The sequence below is a fragment of the Peromyscus californicus genome, unplaced genomic scaffold, assembly GCF_007827085.1.
Source record: "Peromyscus californicus insignis strain IS unplaced genomic scaffold, ASM782708v3 Scaffold_5__1_contigs__length_169319896, whole genome shotgun sequence".
NCBI classification, from domain to species: Eukaryota; Metazoa; Chordata; class Mammalia; order Rodentia; family Cricetidae; genus Peromyscus; species Peromyscus californicus.
In genome coordinates, this window is record NW_026294573.1 from 160,350,908 (window position 1) to 160,367,373 (window position 16,466).

Consider the following 16,466-nt stretch of genomic DNA (forward strand, 5'->3'; position numbering starts at 1 on the left):
GGAGGCATTTTCTTAACTGCTAATTGATGCCGGAGGGTGGAGCGCATTGTGGGCGGCGCCATCCCTAAGCAGGCAGGGTGTGTAAGAGAGGTAGCTGGGTAAGTCCCAGGAAGCCAGCCAGTAGAAAGTGTTCCTCCTTGGGTGGGTGTGTGTGTATGTGTGTGTGTGTCTTTCAGCTCCTGCCTTGAGCTCCGCCCTGGCTCCCTCTGTGATGAACTAGACGTGTAAACCAGAGAGACCCTTCCCTCTCCTTTCGTGCTTTTGGTCACTGTGTTTATCCCATAGCAGAGGGCAAGCCCTCCCTCCTGCGCCTCCCCCGTTCTGCTGCCTCCTCTGCTTGACTTCCTCTGTTTTTTCCTGTGCAGCTCCGGGCTGCTCTTCTCTCTTGCATTTGTACCTAATTAAAACTGGAGTCTGGGTCTCTTCCACTTCACCCTGTTTGTAACCAGAGAAATTTTACAATGCTCTTAGCATGCCAGAGGCCCTCGGTTCAAGACCTAGTACCAAAGGGCGGAGTGGGGGTTGGTTTTACCTTTTATTTATGTGTATCAGAAGTGTGTTCGTCCCAGACAGTGGTGGTGCACGCCTTTAGTCCCAACACTCAGGAGGCAGAGGCAGGTGGATCTCTGTGAGTTTGAGACCAGCCTGGTCTACAGAGCGAGATCCAGGACAGCCAGGACTACACAAAATCTGTCTCCAAAACAAAACAGTAGTATATTGGTGAGTGCATTGTTTAAGTCCTGTTCTGAAATGTGTGTTTTGGCAAGGGAAAGCTCATCTCTGAGGTGTGTCTTTGTCTTGAGCTGCAAATGACAGATGGGCTTTTGAAGCTCTAATCCTGCCTCAGTTCTCGTGGATTCCTCTCTCTGACTGTATTCGTGCCTTGGATTGGACTGGAGCCCAGACTGGCCGTCAAGGAGAAGGAAGTGCTCTGGAGAGAGCATCATGACTCTCCCAGGGGCTCTGCAAGTTTGTGGTCTCAAGAAGGGCCCCACTGATGGGATGGAGCTCTGCAGGCTTCAGGGAGAAGAGAGGCCTGGGTCCCAGCTCCCTGGGAATGGCATTGACTGTCTGCCAGCAACGCTCTGTGGCCATCTATGGACAGATCTGTGTAGACCAGTTAACTGCCCCTCAGCAATACAGGCCTCTATTTCTTTGGAAAAACAATTTAAACCTTTAGGTAGGATGTAAAGTAGCCCCTATCAAACACGTATGAGGGACATACAGATGGCTTTTATTATCAATGTTATTGTTGATTCCAAATGATAGAACGCATTTGGGAAGGAAGTTAGCCACAGCAGGTGGGCAGAAGAGTCGGGGAGGGGGAGCATGTCTGGGACCCAGCTGGTCCTTGTGGACCCCAAGCATCTCACACTGGATGACAGAGTCATTACTCCCCGGGATTTTGAGGTTTTTGTAATATTAAAATACTGTGACTTGTTCTGAATTTCTGCCTTAATCTCTGAAGGTTTGTCCTTGATTAACCTGCTGATGCTTGTAGACAGAAGGTTGAGAATTCTGTAATTTAACAACCAAACAAACTTTTTTATATAGATTTTATTATACAAAGGGATTGCAGCCCCAGAGATGAAATCCCCCGTGAAATGAAGCTGAAAACTTAGAGAAGGAAAAGGAAGATGGTGGCCGCCATCTTCTCTTATGCAACGTACAGGTCACTCGTTCACAGTTGCTTTGAGGTTGAGGGCTTCTGGGACCTTACACTTGTCAGCTGTGTGAGCTGGAGCCACCTGCCTTGGACTTCCACAGGTGGACTGTTGTGTGTCACCTGGAGCTCCACCTGCTTATCCCACAAGGAAAGAAGGACCTGCTTCAGACACTCTCCTACTCCTAGGAATACATCTGCCCAAAGCAAGAAAAAAAAATGCCTACTGTCCTTCCCTCCTCACAGACCTGCTGTTCTGATAGAACAGCCCTGACCCCAAGTGCGGAATGTTACTTAGGCTGTAATAAAATGAAAATGCTGTAATCCGTGAGATGGAGCGGAATTGGGCATGTAAGTGGGAAAGGAGTATTGTGCTTTTGAACAGGACATGGAGGTTGACTTCCCTTAGATCTGAGTGAAGACAGAAAGGGAGCCTTTGGTCTCAGAAGGAGGACACTTTAAGGAAGTCGGAGCGGCGGTGTGGCTGTGTGCTCAAGCCCGTGATGTGACAGTCTGATGGTCAGGTGCCATCACTGTAGCAAAGTACCTCAGAGAATTGTGGTGATAGATTGTACACCCCAGTAAAACTTATCTGGGGATCAGAGGACAAAGCCAGCCACCATATTAAACATAGAAGTTGGGCAGTGGTGGCACACACCTTTAATCCTATCACTCAGAGGCAGAGATCCATCTGGATCTCTGTGAGTTCAAGGCCACACTGGCCTGTATGAGAGAAACAGAACCAGGCAGTGGTGACACACGCCTTTAATCCCAGGAAGTAATAAGGCAGGACACAGAAAGGTATGTAAGGTGTGAGGAAACAGGAACTCGCTTGAGGCTGAGGATTTCATAGAGGTAAGAACGTAGCTGGCTTGTTCTGTTTCTCTGATCTTTCAGCTTTCACCCCAATATCTGGCTCTGGGTTTTTCTTATTAATAAGCTGTGGGACCTGCCACCAAACCAGCCTGGTTGTCATAGGTCAATTACTCTGTTTCCTTGTAGAACAAAATTAGTTAGATGGTAAATCTACCCAGTTTTAATTTAGCAATTCGTATTACAGAGAATCAAGTTTGTTTCTTTAAAACCGGCCCTCGCTGTGTTCCCCAGGTTGGCCTAGGACTCAGTTTTCCTACCTTCTCCTCCTGAGGGCTGAGGTTACTCGTGTCCGGTGAGAGAAGAGATCTAGTTTTGCTGACAGTTTTGGAGATAACAGGCCATGGTTGGGTGATCTGTTGTTTGGGTCATCACGATGTTTCCAAACATCGTGGGAGTGTGTGGCGAGGGGACCCCCTTCCCATCATGCAGGAACGGGGTAGAAGCAACAGGAGGAGGGCCCAGGGACCAGTTTGACCTTCAAGGGCACGCCTCCAGGGAAGGCCTTTCATGAGACCCCACCTCTTAATGTTTACACTTTCCTTGGCAGAGCCGTCTGGGGACCAAGCCTTTTAACTAGGGCCCTTTGCAGGGACAGTGTAGATCTAAATTATAGCCGGGGTAGGGGTGAGAAAGTAGAGGGAGAGGGGGGCGGAAGAGAGAAAGTTGCGTAAAGGTGGCCTCACATGGCCTTCGAGGTCACTGTAAGGAGTTTGACTTTTATCCATCCTGGGGACAGTGGGGAGCAATTGGAGTGTTCTGAGCGAGGACCTGACTGATGTTTAAGGGATGAGACGGACTAGTGATCATGAGAAGAAGATGGCCGCAGAGACATCGGGGACAGTTGTGCATATCTGGGCAGGACACAATGGCTGCGTGACTGAGTGGTGGTGGTGTGGAGTGGTGGGAAGTGACATGTTCTGAAAGTCAAGTCCACAGGCCTGCCATGAGTGCCTGTGGTTGGTTCATTTCAACTGTGGGTTAAATAAAGCAAGTAGACTATCCAATGTGACAAGTTCAAATTTCTGCATTACAAAGTTAAACACACTTGACCCATAATAATACTGATTTCCCCTTTGTCCTTAGATTTGGCTGGAAAAGATAAACAGATGAAGTTAACTGAGCTTGAATTTAACACTGGCTTCACAGAAATGTTCTTCCCCACCCTGTTCAAGGCTTTTCTAAAAGGATCTTAAAAAAAGAAAGCCCAAGTTGTGTGTTCTCTCTTACATAATGTTGATAGAAGGCCTGGACCGGAGCCAGGTCTTCTACTAGAGAGTTGTGCCATAACTTTCCATCCTAAATGTGTTGCTGACTAATCTCCGATTAAGCAAGCCAAGTCATGCTTCGCTGGATATTAAGCTGTCAGGGCATTAAAGTGAACGCATAAGGTAGTAAACCGGGTCCTAGCACCAGTAATTACGGAGAGAGTGGGGTGTGTGATTCCGAACCTAACAGAGGGTCCCAGCCCCGTTCCTCGGTTTGACTTCTGGAGCTGTGGGCACTGCCACCCAGAGTCTGTTTGTCATAGGTTAGTTATTCTGTTTCCATGGAGAACAAGCAGCAGAGACTCTGAGGTCCGAGCAACTAATAGAATCAAGGGCTAGTACTTGGAAGCAATTGTTTTTGAAGTGGTTTTACTAGAGATATTCATTAGAACTGGGTAGATTTGCATCTAACTTATTTTTCTGTGTACCCAGCATGAAATTTAAGGAATTAATCTGAAGTAAGAGAATAGAGGTGTGTTGACTATTTTTAGAGGTAGCATTTATTACTTCTGTCAAGATGCTGATAAATCTTTCTTTGAGTCTTCATAGGATGTTTATTTTGTTTTTAAAGACTGTTTATTTTTATGTGTATGAGTGTTTTGCCTGCATGCTGTATGTGCACTGTATGAAGGTCTGGTGTCTGCAGAGGATGGGAGGAGGAACTGGAGATAAAGACAGTTGTTAACTGCCATGTTGGTATGGGGCACTAAACCCGGATCCTCTGAAAGAGCAGTTAAGTGCTCTTAACCACCGAGCCCTCCCTCCAGCTCAGTAGTAATATTGTTATTGTATCTATTGTTAGTCTCTTTTTGTGACTGCAGATTCCACAAAGGGTGTGATGTGTCATCATCAGGCACTAAACGTAAACTCGTGTGTGTGTGTGTGTGTGTGTGTGTGTGTGTGTGTGTGTGTGTGTGTGTGTGTTAGGGAAGAAAGTTCTAGAAATATATCCAAACGTGTAACCTGTAATTGGAAGAACTCTCTTACCAAGTTTGCCAGGAGTGACCTTGTGACTCTGTGGAGAAAGGTGGGGTGCTGGAGAGTTGATAGGGGACCACTCCCATGCCTTCATTGCCTGTTCCTCAACAGTGTTTGCCTTGTGGCTTGAATGTCATGGGATTTCTCAGAATTTCCGTAATACTTATTATTCATAAAGTCTCAGAAGACAACTGGGTTAGCTTTCTACAGATTATTCCTGGAAATCTAGTTGCTTTCCAGAGCCAGCTCCTCAAATCTGACTGGGTGGAGATGAGTAATTTGAAGTCAGTGTTGACACATACTTTTTGGCACCTCAGTATTATAAATGTGGAGGGAACGCGTCTGGAGAAAGCTGCCATGCTCTTGGTCAGTATCAGCACCGTCCCGCTTTGTGATGCAGGTTGTCAGCATTTCTTTGGAACCCTGATGACTTTTTTTTCTTAATTGAGAAAGACTGATGCACTCCATTGCCCAGCTAAGGACAGCATTTACCGTCATCCAATCCTTAAACAGATGCTGTGAACTTCTTGTAAGAAAAATCACAATTTCCCCAAGTACGTCATATTTATACATACGCTGATTATCTTCTTCTGAACAACAAAAGCTGTTCACTGGAGTAAAGATTCTGAGTTTATTTGTCAGTTGGTAATTGGTAATTGGTAGTATTTTCATATAATTGAACATTGACGCTTTGTTCTCTTGCAAGAAATTACCCTGGGTAATGTGTGTCTGTGGTATGTGTGCCGGGGTTCTGTGTTGGGGGAAGGGGATGGAGGGGGCTTGTTGTAGTGTAAGATAACTGAGGGATGCTAGTGGGCAGTGGACCTAATAGTGCCAGGGGGTGCATTATTTGAAGTAATTTATTGTTCCTTTAAGAAAGACATAGACACTAATCATGGAAAACTAGTAGAAGAAAGATACTGTATAAATGCTAGATTCTTTTTTTTTTTTGTTTTTTTTTTGTTTTGTTTTGGTTTTTTGAGACAGGGTTTCTCTGTGTAGCTTTGCGCCTTTTCCTGGATCTCGCTCTGTAGACCAGGCTGGCCTCGAACTCACAGAGATCCACCTGCCTCTGCCTCCCGAGTGCTGGGATTAAAGGCGTGCGCCACCACCGCCCGGCTAAATGCTAGATTCTTAATACATAATTGTAATAATGTCTTTTTATTGTAGAGTAATACAAGTTTTAAAATACCAAAATACATGTGGATACTAAAAAGTTATCAACGAGATAGAAAACTTGGCCTATACATACATCTGTTACCGACGAACACACTTGTTAGCATTTTAAATACCCTTTCTGAATGATTTCTTCTTTGACCTATACACATTCTTCTTCTCTGAGACCATAGTACATAAAATCATTTGTAATACCCCTTTTATGGCAAGTATATTAATTTCTCTCCATGCGTTTATTTGTGCATATTTGACTGATAAAGTATTGATATATATTTACATAACTTTTTAAAATACTGTAAGCATTTCTGTGATAAACATCTTTGTGTTTCTTTTTTCCCCTCTACTGAAATGTAGAATTGCTATATTTATCCAGAGATTTTGCTTCATTATTCCAGGTCAGCCCTCTAAATTTGTACGTTCCTATCAATAATATTTAAGAGTTCTGCTTACCTCTCCGTTAGAAATCATAATGAAGAGCTAGGGCTGTAGCTCGGTAGTGTGCTCACAGGTTTGATTCCCAGCACCACATAAATGAAGTGTGGAGGCGCAGACCTGAAATCCTAGCCCTTGGGAGATGGAGGAGGGAAATGAGAAGTTCAAGGTCATCCTTATCTACATTGCAAGTTGGAGACTAGCCTGGGATGGTATTGTATCTCAAAAATACCAAACAAACAAACCCAAACCAGAGCAAAGCAGTCCAAAGCATAGAGAATTATTCTCTCTTAAATTTTTTATGACTATCATAAGCAAAAAAGCCTACTTCATTCTTTTAATGCTTTTGTTTATAAAGTAAAAATTTTACCATCTAATTACTTAAAAATTGTCTATGTCTCTTTGTATATGCGTGTACTTTGTCATATATGAAATAAATGAGCCCTTGAGGCCCAGGCGGTCTTCAGTTCCCTGCGGTATATGGCTTTGGGCATACTGTATTGTTCATTAAAGTCAGAGAAATCGTGTCCATTGTGGGCTGGAGCTTACATGGGTTTCTAAATAGGTGGAAAACAAATGTGTAACCTTTATTAGCGAATGGATACATTGTGATGCCCACTGTGGGTAGGGGCGGGGTCATGCTTGTTCACTGTTAAAATCTAGGCTGTTGGATTCAGCAATTCTCTTCAGAAATTTTTTCCTGCAAAATTCTTGGACAAGCACATAAAGACACAAGCATGGGGATGCTCATGACTTTTAATAATATAAAAAAAAATAAAAAAGCACCTTAACATTCATGAAGAAGCTAACAAAAAAGACATTGTATGAAATGATATGATGTTCAAAATGCAGAAATATAATGGGTCTGTTCCTCATGCAGAGATGTCCACGACAGTTTGTGTAGCCAGTCAGTCAGTCTGCATAATTAATTGCTCCCACACCTCAGTTCTCTCTGTGCAGTTTATGTGGACACTCAGGTAGTTACCGCCCTGTAAGCAACTGAGGTTTTTGTGGTAAATTTTTTAAAGCTGTTCTCTGGAGGCATGGGCTGGCTGGGCAAGGTGAGGAGGGTTGAGGAAGAAGAGAAGCTTTCCCTTATATGCATCTTAATTGAGATCTTAATAGGCATGTCTTTTATGGGAAACAAGCAGTGAAATGTGGGAGACAAGAAAAGTACATTTCAATGCTGTAGAAACTTTAAACACTTGAAAATGTTACAGTGTGGCAAATGGCTCCTGGCATTCCCTCTGCCTAATAAGCTTAGTCCTTTCTGAAAACACAGTTGGATGTAAAGGTTTATTGTAGATACAAAGTGTTTTATTCACCCTGTGGTAGTACAGTGGGAAGACCAAGAGAGAGGGAGGCAAACAGGAATGGAAGAGAGGGCAGGCTCAGGGGGCACCTTAGATGTGGCCGGCTCTGGAGGAACCAGGATGCTGCTTTCAAAGAAGCCCTTCCAGGCCCGCCCAACAGCTGGGCGCCCACGAGCCACTTGCTCTTGCCACTGAACGTTACCAGGTCCTCCTGAGCATGTCCGTTGCCAGACCATCTTGTTACTCTTCCAGGGCATCAGTGACATTTGAAGATGTGGGACCCCGAATCAAATACTTCACATGGGTTATCCCTCATCTGAAAGGCTTGGGGCTAGAAGAGTTTTAGACTTAGATTTTCAGGAGTTTAGAGTATTTGCATATGCATAGTGAGATATCATAGGCAGGAGGTCTCAAGTCCAAACATAGAGCTCATTTACAGTTCATGTCCATTTTATACACATAGCTGAAGGCATTTTATATAACACCTATAGTAACTTGTACTGGTGCACACGTTTCTGTCTGATATTGTGTCAGTGCTGAAAAACTTGTGAGAACTGGAACGTTCGGGGGGGGGGGTGGATTTCGGGGCTAGGGATGGCCAGTCCATTATCCTCTGCTCCCATTGTGTGCGTGTGCAACAGCCACAATAGCCCTTCTTGTGCAGGAAACGCTGTCCTTAAACATGCATGACAAATGTCTGCGTGACAGTTCCAAAGTCTCTGCTCCGTATTTTTCCCTAGACGACTTACCTTCCATCTTGCTGTTTCTCCACTTCTCCCATCTCACAGGGTTCCCAGCCTGGTAGATTTACTTGTGTGTTCCTCCCTTCATCCTCGGATGCTTTCTTAAAACTGTTTGCAGGTCAGTGAATCTCTTGCCAAGGAAATTCTTGCCCATCCCTCAGGTTTCTGCTGCCAGGAGTGTGTTAGTCTATAAGGAATCAGAATTGCCCATGTTGCCAGCCCTAGCATGATGAAAGAGGAAGAGAAGAAAAAAACGTGAAAATTCCACAGCTTTAGGTTTTCCTGGATGAGTGTTTTAAGGCTACTTGGGCGGTTGTTAGGCATTTCCTGTAGTTATCCATTCAGACATGGAGATGGTGGTGAACCAGGAGCCTTGGGAAATACCTCAGGCTCCAGCAAGAGAAGCAGGCATATATTTTTGAGGGACCACGTCTCCTGGACCCTGCTACCTAGGACCCTTCTGGAAGCAGCTGTTGTTTCTACTGGTTGCAGTCACTTGTGGATACTTCAGAGAATGGCACCCACCCATCCTTGTCTGACATGCCCTGCCCCGGAGAGTTGCCCTTTGTGGCTGAGCTCTACGGTTTCTTCTCCTTTTGCCCTTAGCAACATGGATGCTGTTGTTTTTTTGTTACTGTTGTTTCTAGCTGTCATCTGTCAAATTATTTGCCTGTTTAGAGCTGTAGTATATAGTGATTTTTCAGATGGTGTCATTTCCATTGAGAGAATATTGGCTTGTATGGTTTGAGTCACCTAATTAATTGACATCAACTTCAAAGAAGGAAACAGCCTAGACCTTGCAGATCACCAGGAACACAAGGGTTGTGAAAACAGAGGGGGAAAATGTGTGTTTGAGCAGATGAGGTACAAAGAGTTCCTTTCCAGGTGAATGAATCGGAAAAATGGCCTTCTTGCACAGACGAGGAGGCTTAGGGACCTGGTCTGAATGGGGACTGGATTTTAGACGGTTACCAAGGCAGGGTACAATCATGTCACTGCTTGTAGCAGTCTCTAAAAAAATATACACAACAACAGATTCCTGTACTTTATGGCTACACTTTGCCTCACAATTTCCAAATTTCTGGTCTGGGTGTTCTTGGATACATCCCCTCCACACCAAAGTCACTGCTGGTTTGGTGGTCCTCTGTGGCTTCTTTGAATCAATTTGATCATAACACTGATCCTATTGTAAGAATATAAACCAGTAGATTTTAATAAATTTATCGCTGTGCATATATCACTGTGGTCTGTCTGTAGAGCATTCCCACCACTTCGCGAAAGTTCCCTCATCCCCACTTGAAATCTGTGTCCACTCCTAGCCCCAGACAGCTATCAGCTGTCCTTGTCACAGCAGGTCTACCTCTTCTGGACATCCCACAAATGGATTTATCTTTGCTTTTTTCTCTCTAATCAGACGCCCCAGTCAGTGTTCAGAAGCGTGATCCTAATTAGTCTTAGTAATAAAAACCTGGAGTCAGATATCGGGGTAAGAGCTGAAAGATCAGAGAGACAGCGCAGCAGCCACAGTCACCTCTTACCCCTCCAACTTCTCAGACCCAAAATGGGCCGAGTTCCAGTCTCTGCCTCGCCTTATCACTTCCTGTCTCCTGTCTGCGCAGACCTCCAGACCTCTGTGCTTAACTAGTGGCTAGCTCCACCCTCTGATCTTCAGGCAAGCTTTAGTTGTCAGAGCACAAACAAAATATCACAACAGTGTTCACTTGCAGTAGCTAGGATAACAGTGTCTCTTCCTATTTGTGATTTAGCATCTCTTACTTTTGTAGTTATTTTTGGTCTTTTGATCAATTCTAATCATTTTTAAACAAGGACTGTGGGATCACTTGCCTCTGGAATTCACTCTGTTTCTGAAATTTCTGCTTACTACCAAGTGTTGAGTTTTTGTTCAGGGAGCATTTTAGATTGATGGCTGGCATTGTAGAATGTTATTACTCTCTGTTTTACTATGGATTCTTGGCCAAGAGCCTAGCGTAGGGTTATTACATCATTACTGCAGGAAATTTATTCTACTTGTATTTATTCGCCTCAGATATTTCTCTAAACTTGTGAGGCCAAAAGCCACATTTCTTCAGTCTTCTGCTTCAGAGTTTCAGTGGGGGCCATTTAGTCCGTCCAGTTGGCTCTGGGAGAGGCATGGCTTATCAGTGTTTCAACGTAATACTATTGACTTTGAACGTCATTAATATTTAATTCATGTGGTACTTGGCGTTTAGGAGACACTGTTGATAATCATGCACACCAAGGCCTCTACTTCTTCTTTGTTGCCAGGAGTCTAAAGTCTCCTGTTGCAGCACAAGCTGGGAACAGGCCACTGCAGAAGCACAGTACCACCTTCCTGTCACCCCTGTGTCAAGGCAGAAAGATGTATGTAGTGATTAGTGACATTTAGAATCTCTGTAATTTGTTTACTTTCTCAACTATAATCTTTTTTAGTCTTCTCTCATATATTACATCCCAACCATAGTTTCCCCTCCCTCCAGTCTCTCACTCCCCTCAACCTCCCCTCTCCCCCAGATCCATCCTCCCTCTGTTTCCCCTCAGAAAAGAGCAGGCCTCCCAGGGACCTCAACCGAACATGACATAATAGGCTACTATACGACCAGACATATACCATCACATCAAGGCTGGATGAGGACCCAGCAGGAGGAAAGGGTCCTATAAGGAGGCAAAAGAGTCAGCGACCGCCCCCGCTCCCACTGTTGGGAATCCCACAGGGACACCAAGCTACTCGGCCATAGCATACATGCAGAGGACCTAGGTCAGACCCCCACAGGCTCCCTGGTCTCTGCTCACTATAACATTTTAGAGCGTTTATTACCTACCTTTGGAAATGCGTTCATTCTCTTGCTCCTGTGCCATATGTGAATATCATCACAACAGTTACGCTTAAGACACCCAGTTTCCTCGGACCTTGCTCTTCTTCACTAAGTCATTCTGAAATCTGTGGTGACTGTCTAAGGAAGTGCAAGTAGACCAACAGTGGCTGGCCTTTTCCTGTGGAGTGGGCGTGGATTTGCCGTGTAGCCCACCAGACGTGGATCTTTACTGCCCTCTCCACCACGGGACGGCTAAGGGAAGGCTCTGACTGTTGGCATGGGTTCTGGAAATTACCTTGTCTGGATAAGTCCTGTGATTGCCATGTGCCTACATCTACCTGAGGTTTCGCTTGGTCTGGGAATTTGTAGTGATTAATGCTAGACGCTTGCTATTATCAAATACATTTTCATTTTCCTGTGTGTGTTGCTTGTGGCTTTCAATTCTGCAAATAGAACTATTTGACTAAGGTCTTTTCAATGTTTGCCTAAACTTAATAGAAACAAGCAAGCATAGCTCGCATTTCGGGGCTGGGTAAAGACTGAGTGAACTCAGAGAGAGGACAGCTTGCTTTGTGTGTCTGTGAAATGTCTTCCTGGTGAGCTTATTTTAAAATGAATGGTGAGACTCCAGATTGCTGGAGAGTCTGACCCTCCTTGCTGTTCTCAAAGCTTGAATTAATTTGCTGCTGAATTGATTTGTAAGTGGCAATTACTTATAAAACTTTAACTTTAGTTTGCTTTTCCCAATGGTTCCAAAATTGGAAACAATGGGATTTAATTCACTGAGCTTTGATTTTATATTTGTCCTACACTGTCTTTACTAAAACTAAGGTCAGTCAGTATTAATAGTCAAAGAGGGTTTGCCTTTGTCTGTTAGCTGTCTTCTATTAAGCACGCCAATGGCTTTAAAATGCAAAGGCATGGAGGTCTCGTGCTTTCATGTCTGGAAAGAAAGGCATTTCTTGAGTGTGTGGTATTTGTGTTGCTGTTGTTTTGATACAGGATCTTTCTGTGTAACCCTGGCTCTCCTGGAACACTCCATGTAGACCAGGCTGGCCCCGAACTGCTTGTTTATTTTTTGTTGCATTCTTCCAGTTAAACAGTAAACTAATGCAAACAGGAAGGAAGAGTGTAGTCTCCCCTTGCTACAGCCTGGCAGAGCTGATCTGTGTAAGAGTCTCTTTCTGTGGTGTGTTTTGCAGGTGGGGAGTTTCAAGCGAGAAATGACCTTCACATTTCAATCAGAGGACTTGAAACGTGACTCCAGTAAGAAAATGTCTCACCACTTGTTCCCACTGGCCATGGAGGAAGACATGAAAACAGTGGACACCAAAAAAGCCAACCGGATCCTTGACCAAGAGAAAGAAAACACTCGATCCATTTGTCTCCTTGAGCAAAAGCGGAAAGTGGTTTCCTCTAATATTGACGTCCCTCCAGCAAGGTAAGGCTTGGTTCTCAGTTGCTTCTCTGTTGCTGCAGGAAATGGGTGGAGAGCAGGCCGGCTCTGTCTTGTCTGTTCCACAGACTTAGCAAGAGTTGTCTGTCAGGTTATCTGTTTCTCCTGTGAAGCAGGACTGATGTGGAAGCTGCCATAGGTGAAACTGTTGTAGTCATAGAAAGAAAGTTACTGGGTCTTTGACAGATGTAAATGCAAAAACATTAACAAATGAAAACACACTGTGTAAGGTTGTGGCACTTGAAGGCAAGTGTGCTCAGATCCTAGGAGAGGGTTGGCAAATTATGTTTGTAAGTTAAACTTAGCCTCTTTGTGTGGACTGTGAGATGAGAGAAGTTTGACAATTCAAACCATTTTAAAAAGGTGACTTTGTGATACAGGCCATTGGTGACCTGGAAGTCTTCTGTGTGTGAAAGTGTTCAGCGATGTCTAGTTGATGTCATCATGCATGTCTTTTTAAAGATTTGTCTCAGCAAGGGAAATGGCTGAGTGGGTAGAGCGCTCGCCTTGAAAGCGTAAGGACCTGAGTTCCAGCCCCCAGAACCTATGCACAGTTGGATGCAGAATTGTGCACATCTGCAATCCCAGTTCTTCTGCAGTGCAGTTGAGAGACGCCAGAAGTTCATGAGCAGCTAGCACGGTGTGCGTGAGGACCAACACTAAGGGTGTGTTCTGATGTTCACACGCACTCTGTGGGACACATGCACACACACATTTGCATGATAGATTTATAGAGTTTGTCACATTCTAATTTTCTTTCAACTCTTTTTTCTCGTTCTCTCACACCATACACCCGAGCACAGTCTCTCCTCCCGCCACTCCTCCACAGTCCCCGCCCCCACTTCCCCTCTTCCCTTTCTTATTTTTATTTGTATTGGTGTTTTGCCTGCATGTATGTCTGTACAAAGATGTCAGATCTAGGATTTACAGACAGTTGTAAGCTGCCATGTGGGTGCTGGGAATTGAACCCGGGTCCTCTAGGAGAGCAGTCAGTGCTCTTAACCACTGAGCCATCTCTCCAGCCCTCTTCCCTTTCTTTCAGCTCTTACCTAGTGGTACTAAAGGGTATTCATATGGCAGAATGGAAACAGAGTAGAACACACACACACACACACACACACACACACACCACACACACACACCACACACACACACACACACACCACACACACCCCACACACCCCACACACACCACACCACACACGCCATACCACACACACATACCACACACACCACACACACACACCACACACACACACCACACACACACACACTACACCACACACATACACCACACATACACACCACATCCCCCCCACCACACACACCACACAATACACACACACTACACACACCACACCACACACACACACACGCACTACACCACACACATACACCACACATACACACCACATCCCCCCCACCACACACACACCACACAATACACACACTACACACACCACACACACACCACACACCACACACACCACACGATACACACACACTACACACACCACACACACACACTACACGCCCCTCACACCCCTACCTGTCATTCTTCTTCCTGATTCTGTATCCAGCCTCACCCCCCAACCTGCACTCCCCCACTCCCCACCCCCAACTGCCCTGGAATCGTTTTGTTCATCCTCTGTCTCTGGACTAGAACAATGCCTAGTGCCCTTCTAGAGGGTCTGTGAGCACGTGTCAGATGAGGAAGGAATGGGAGTGTTCTGTCTGCATGGCAGGTTGCTTGTTTGTAACACGTGTACTCCATTTTGATGCCAGGAAGGATTATCATGAAACTTTGTAAGCAGTTGCTTGAGAAGTCTGGCATTTATTCCCATGATTCCTGACAGCTCACGAGGAAAGCGGTACCTGTGGGCTAGGAAGGAGTGACCGTCTCCCACCTGCTCACCTCTTGTGATTAGCATTTCCTTTGTCTTCCGTATTAAATAGAGGGCATATCTTCTCTAGGAAATTATGTGTTACTCTATCCAGCTGCCACATCACCAGACTTTCTAAAATTATAGGCCTCTTGGTTTTCTGTAACCTCTAATTGCCAATTTTGTGTATCTCTTACTTCTCTTCAACTGTTTATTATTATTTGTTCTTCTATGATTTTTGTATAAAATACTTAATTAAATTATTAAGGATTAGTTTTTGTTGTGGCTTCATTGTAAAATGTTTCATAGGTCCTGAAGCAGGTAGACACGTTGGTTCATGTGTATGTTTGGCTGACTCATTTGATAAATGACATGTTAGCAACTTGAAATGAGAAGAATTGTGCTTTTATGTTCTTCCAAAGCCTGTCAGAAGAACAGTGTTTGAGAGTTCAGGGCTGACTTGGAGTTCTATAGGACCGACCGTACACACCATTTCCCATGGAGTCTTTCATATGTAGTAAAAGACCTGGAATTAATTACTTCATATTCTCATAGATTGTTGTAGGGTATAGCTTTAGTTTGATTTTACACAAGGTTTCATGTAGCCCAGGCTGGCCTAAGACTCTCTGTATAGCCAAATATAATCTTGAATTTCTGATCATTTTGTCTTACCCTCCTAAGCGGATTATAGGTGTGTGCCACCATGTCCAGTTTATGCCATGCTGGGATAGAACCCCAGGTTTTGTGTGTGCTAGGCAAGCACACTCCCAACTGAACCACATACCAGCCCTGTATATTGGTTCTCTAACGTGATTTCACCTCTAGTTCCTTCTGGAAAAAGGAGAGGAGGAAAGGCCTTTTGCTTTTCTTTTTTCTAATGCTAGTCTGCGGAATGTTTGCTCTTTGCAGCCATTAGATGTACACAGAAGCACACTGCTCAAGCCAGAATTATTGTGAGCTTTTAAACAGTAGGGAGAAAATTAATTGGGTTTTTAAATCATCAATATGTAGAAAAACACTCCCCCCTGACAAGGTATAATTTAGATGAATTAATCTGCTATGAGAAGTGCTAGTTAAAGTGTCATAGTTTGGGGTCTGCACTAATACACTTGTTTTCATTGTTGCCGCAAAAATGTAATCATCATAAACATGCTAACACTTGGTGAAACAAATTGCTTTTTTAATTAAATAGTCACGAAGGAATCAAGTTATGCAGAATAATGTAATTCTCAAACATTTTCTTCTGTTTGTTTACAGTCATTAGGTTATTTAGTAAATGCTAACTTTTGACTAAGTAGATTGATATTTTGTTATAAGGAAACTTTCAATCACACGGCAGAAAGAAACAAGATTTTTCTTTCTGCTTACTAAAAGGAAATATAATTATAGCTGTCAGAAATATCTGTTGATGTTTGAGTAAATCTGGAGTGTAGTGAAGTGTATTAGAATAAGGAAGTCTATGTATCTGTCATTAAATATGACCTGTAATTAGTATGTCTGTATATGTGTAATCCACACGTGTGTGTCTGTCGACACAGTTTACTAGAACTCATTCTCCTAATTCCAGACTTAGTGTTTTGGATACTCCTTAGAGGCAGGTGGTTGATGAAGGCTGCAGAGCTCTTGGGCAACTTAAGATTACCTGTAGTGTTTCTTATTTAACGTTCCCCTTATTCTTCAACTCTCTCTAGTTTATAAAACGGAAACTTGAAGTTTATTCCGCAGAGTGCACACAATGAAGACAGCAGGAGTGTGTATGGTAATTGTTTGTCCAGATCTCTGGGGAGGTCTGGGAATCCTGTCCACCCTTGATCTCCATGGCCCAATGTTGAATTGTCTGATTTCGT

At 44.1% G+C, this 16,466-nt stretch overlaps 1 protein-coding gene across 1 annotated transcript in view; it reads left to right on the top strand.

The window, feature by feature from the left end:
• The window catches only part of Znf704 (zinc finger protein 704), a 208,735-nt gene that overhangs the window by 40,605 nt on the left and 151,664 nt on the right, over positions 1-16,466 (top strand). Inside the window, exon 2 of the mRNA XM_052715088.1 lies at positions 12,483-12,721. Coding sequence (XP_052571048.1) covers positions 12,483-12,721 — 239 coding nt within the window. The remainder of the gene's footprint in view (positions 1-12,482; positions 12,722-16,466) is intronic.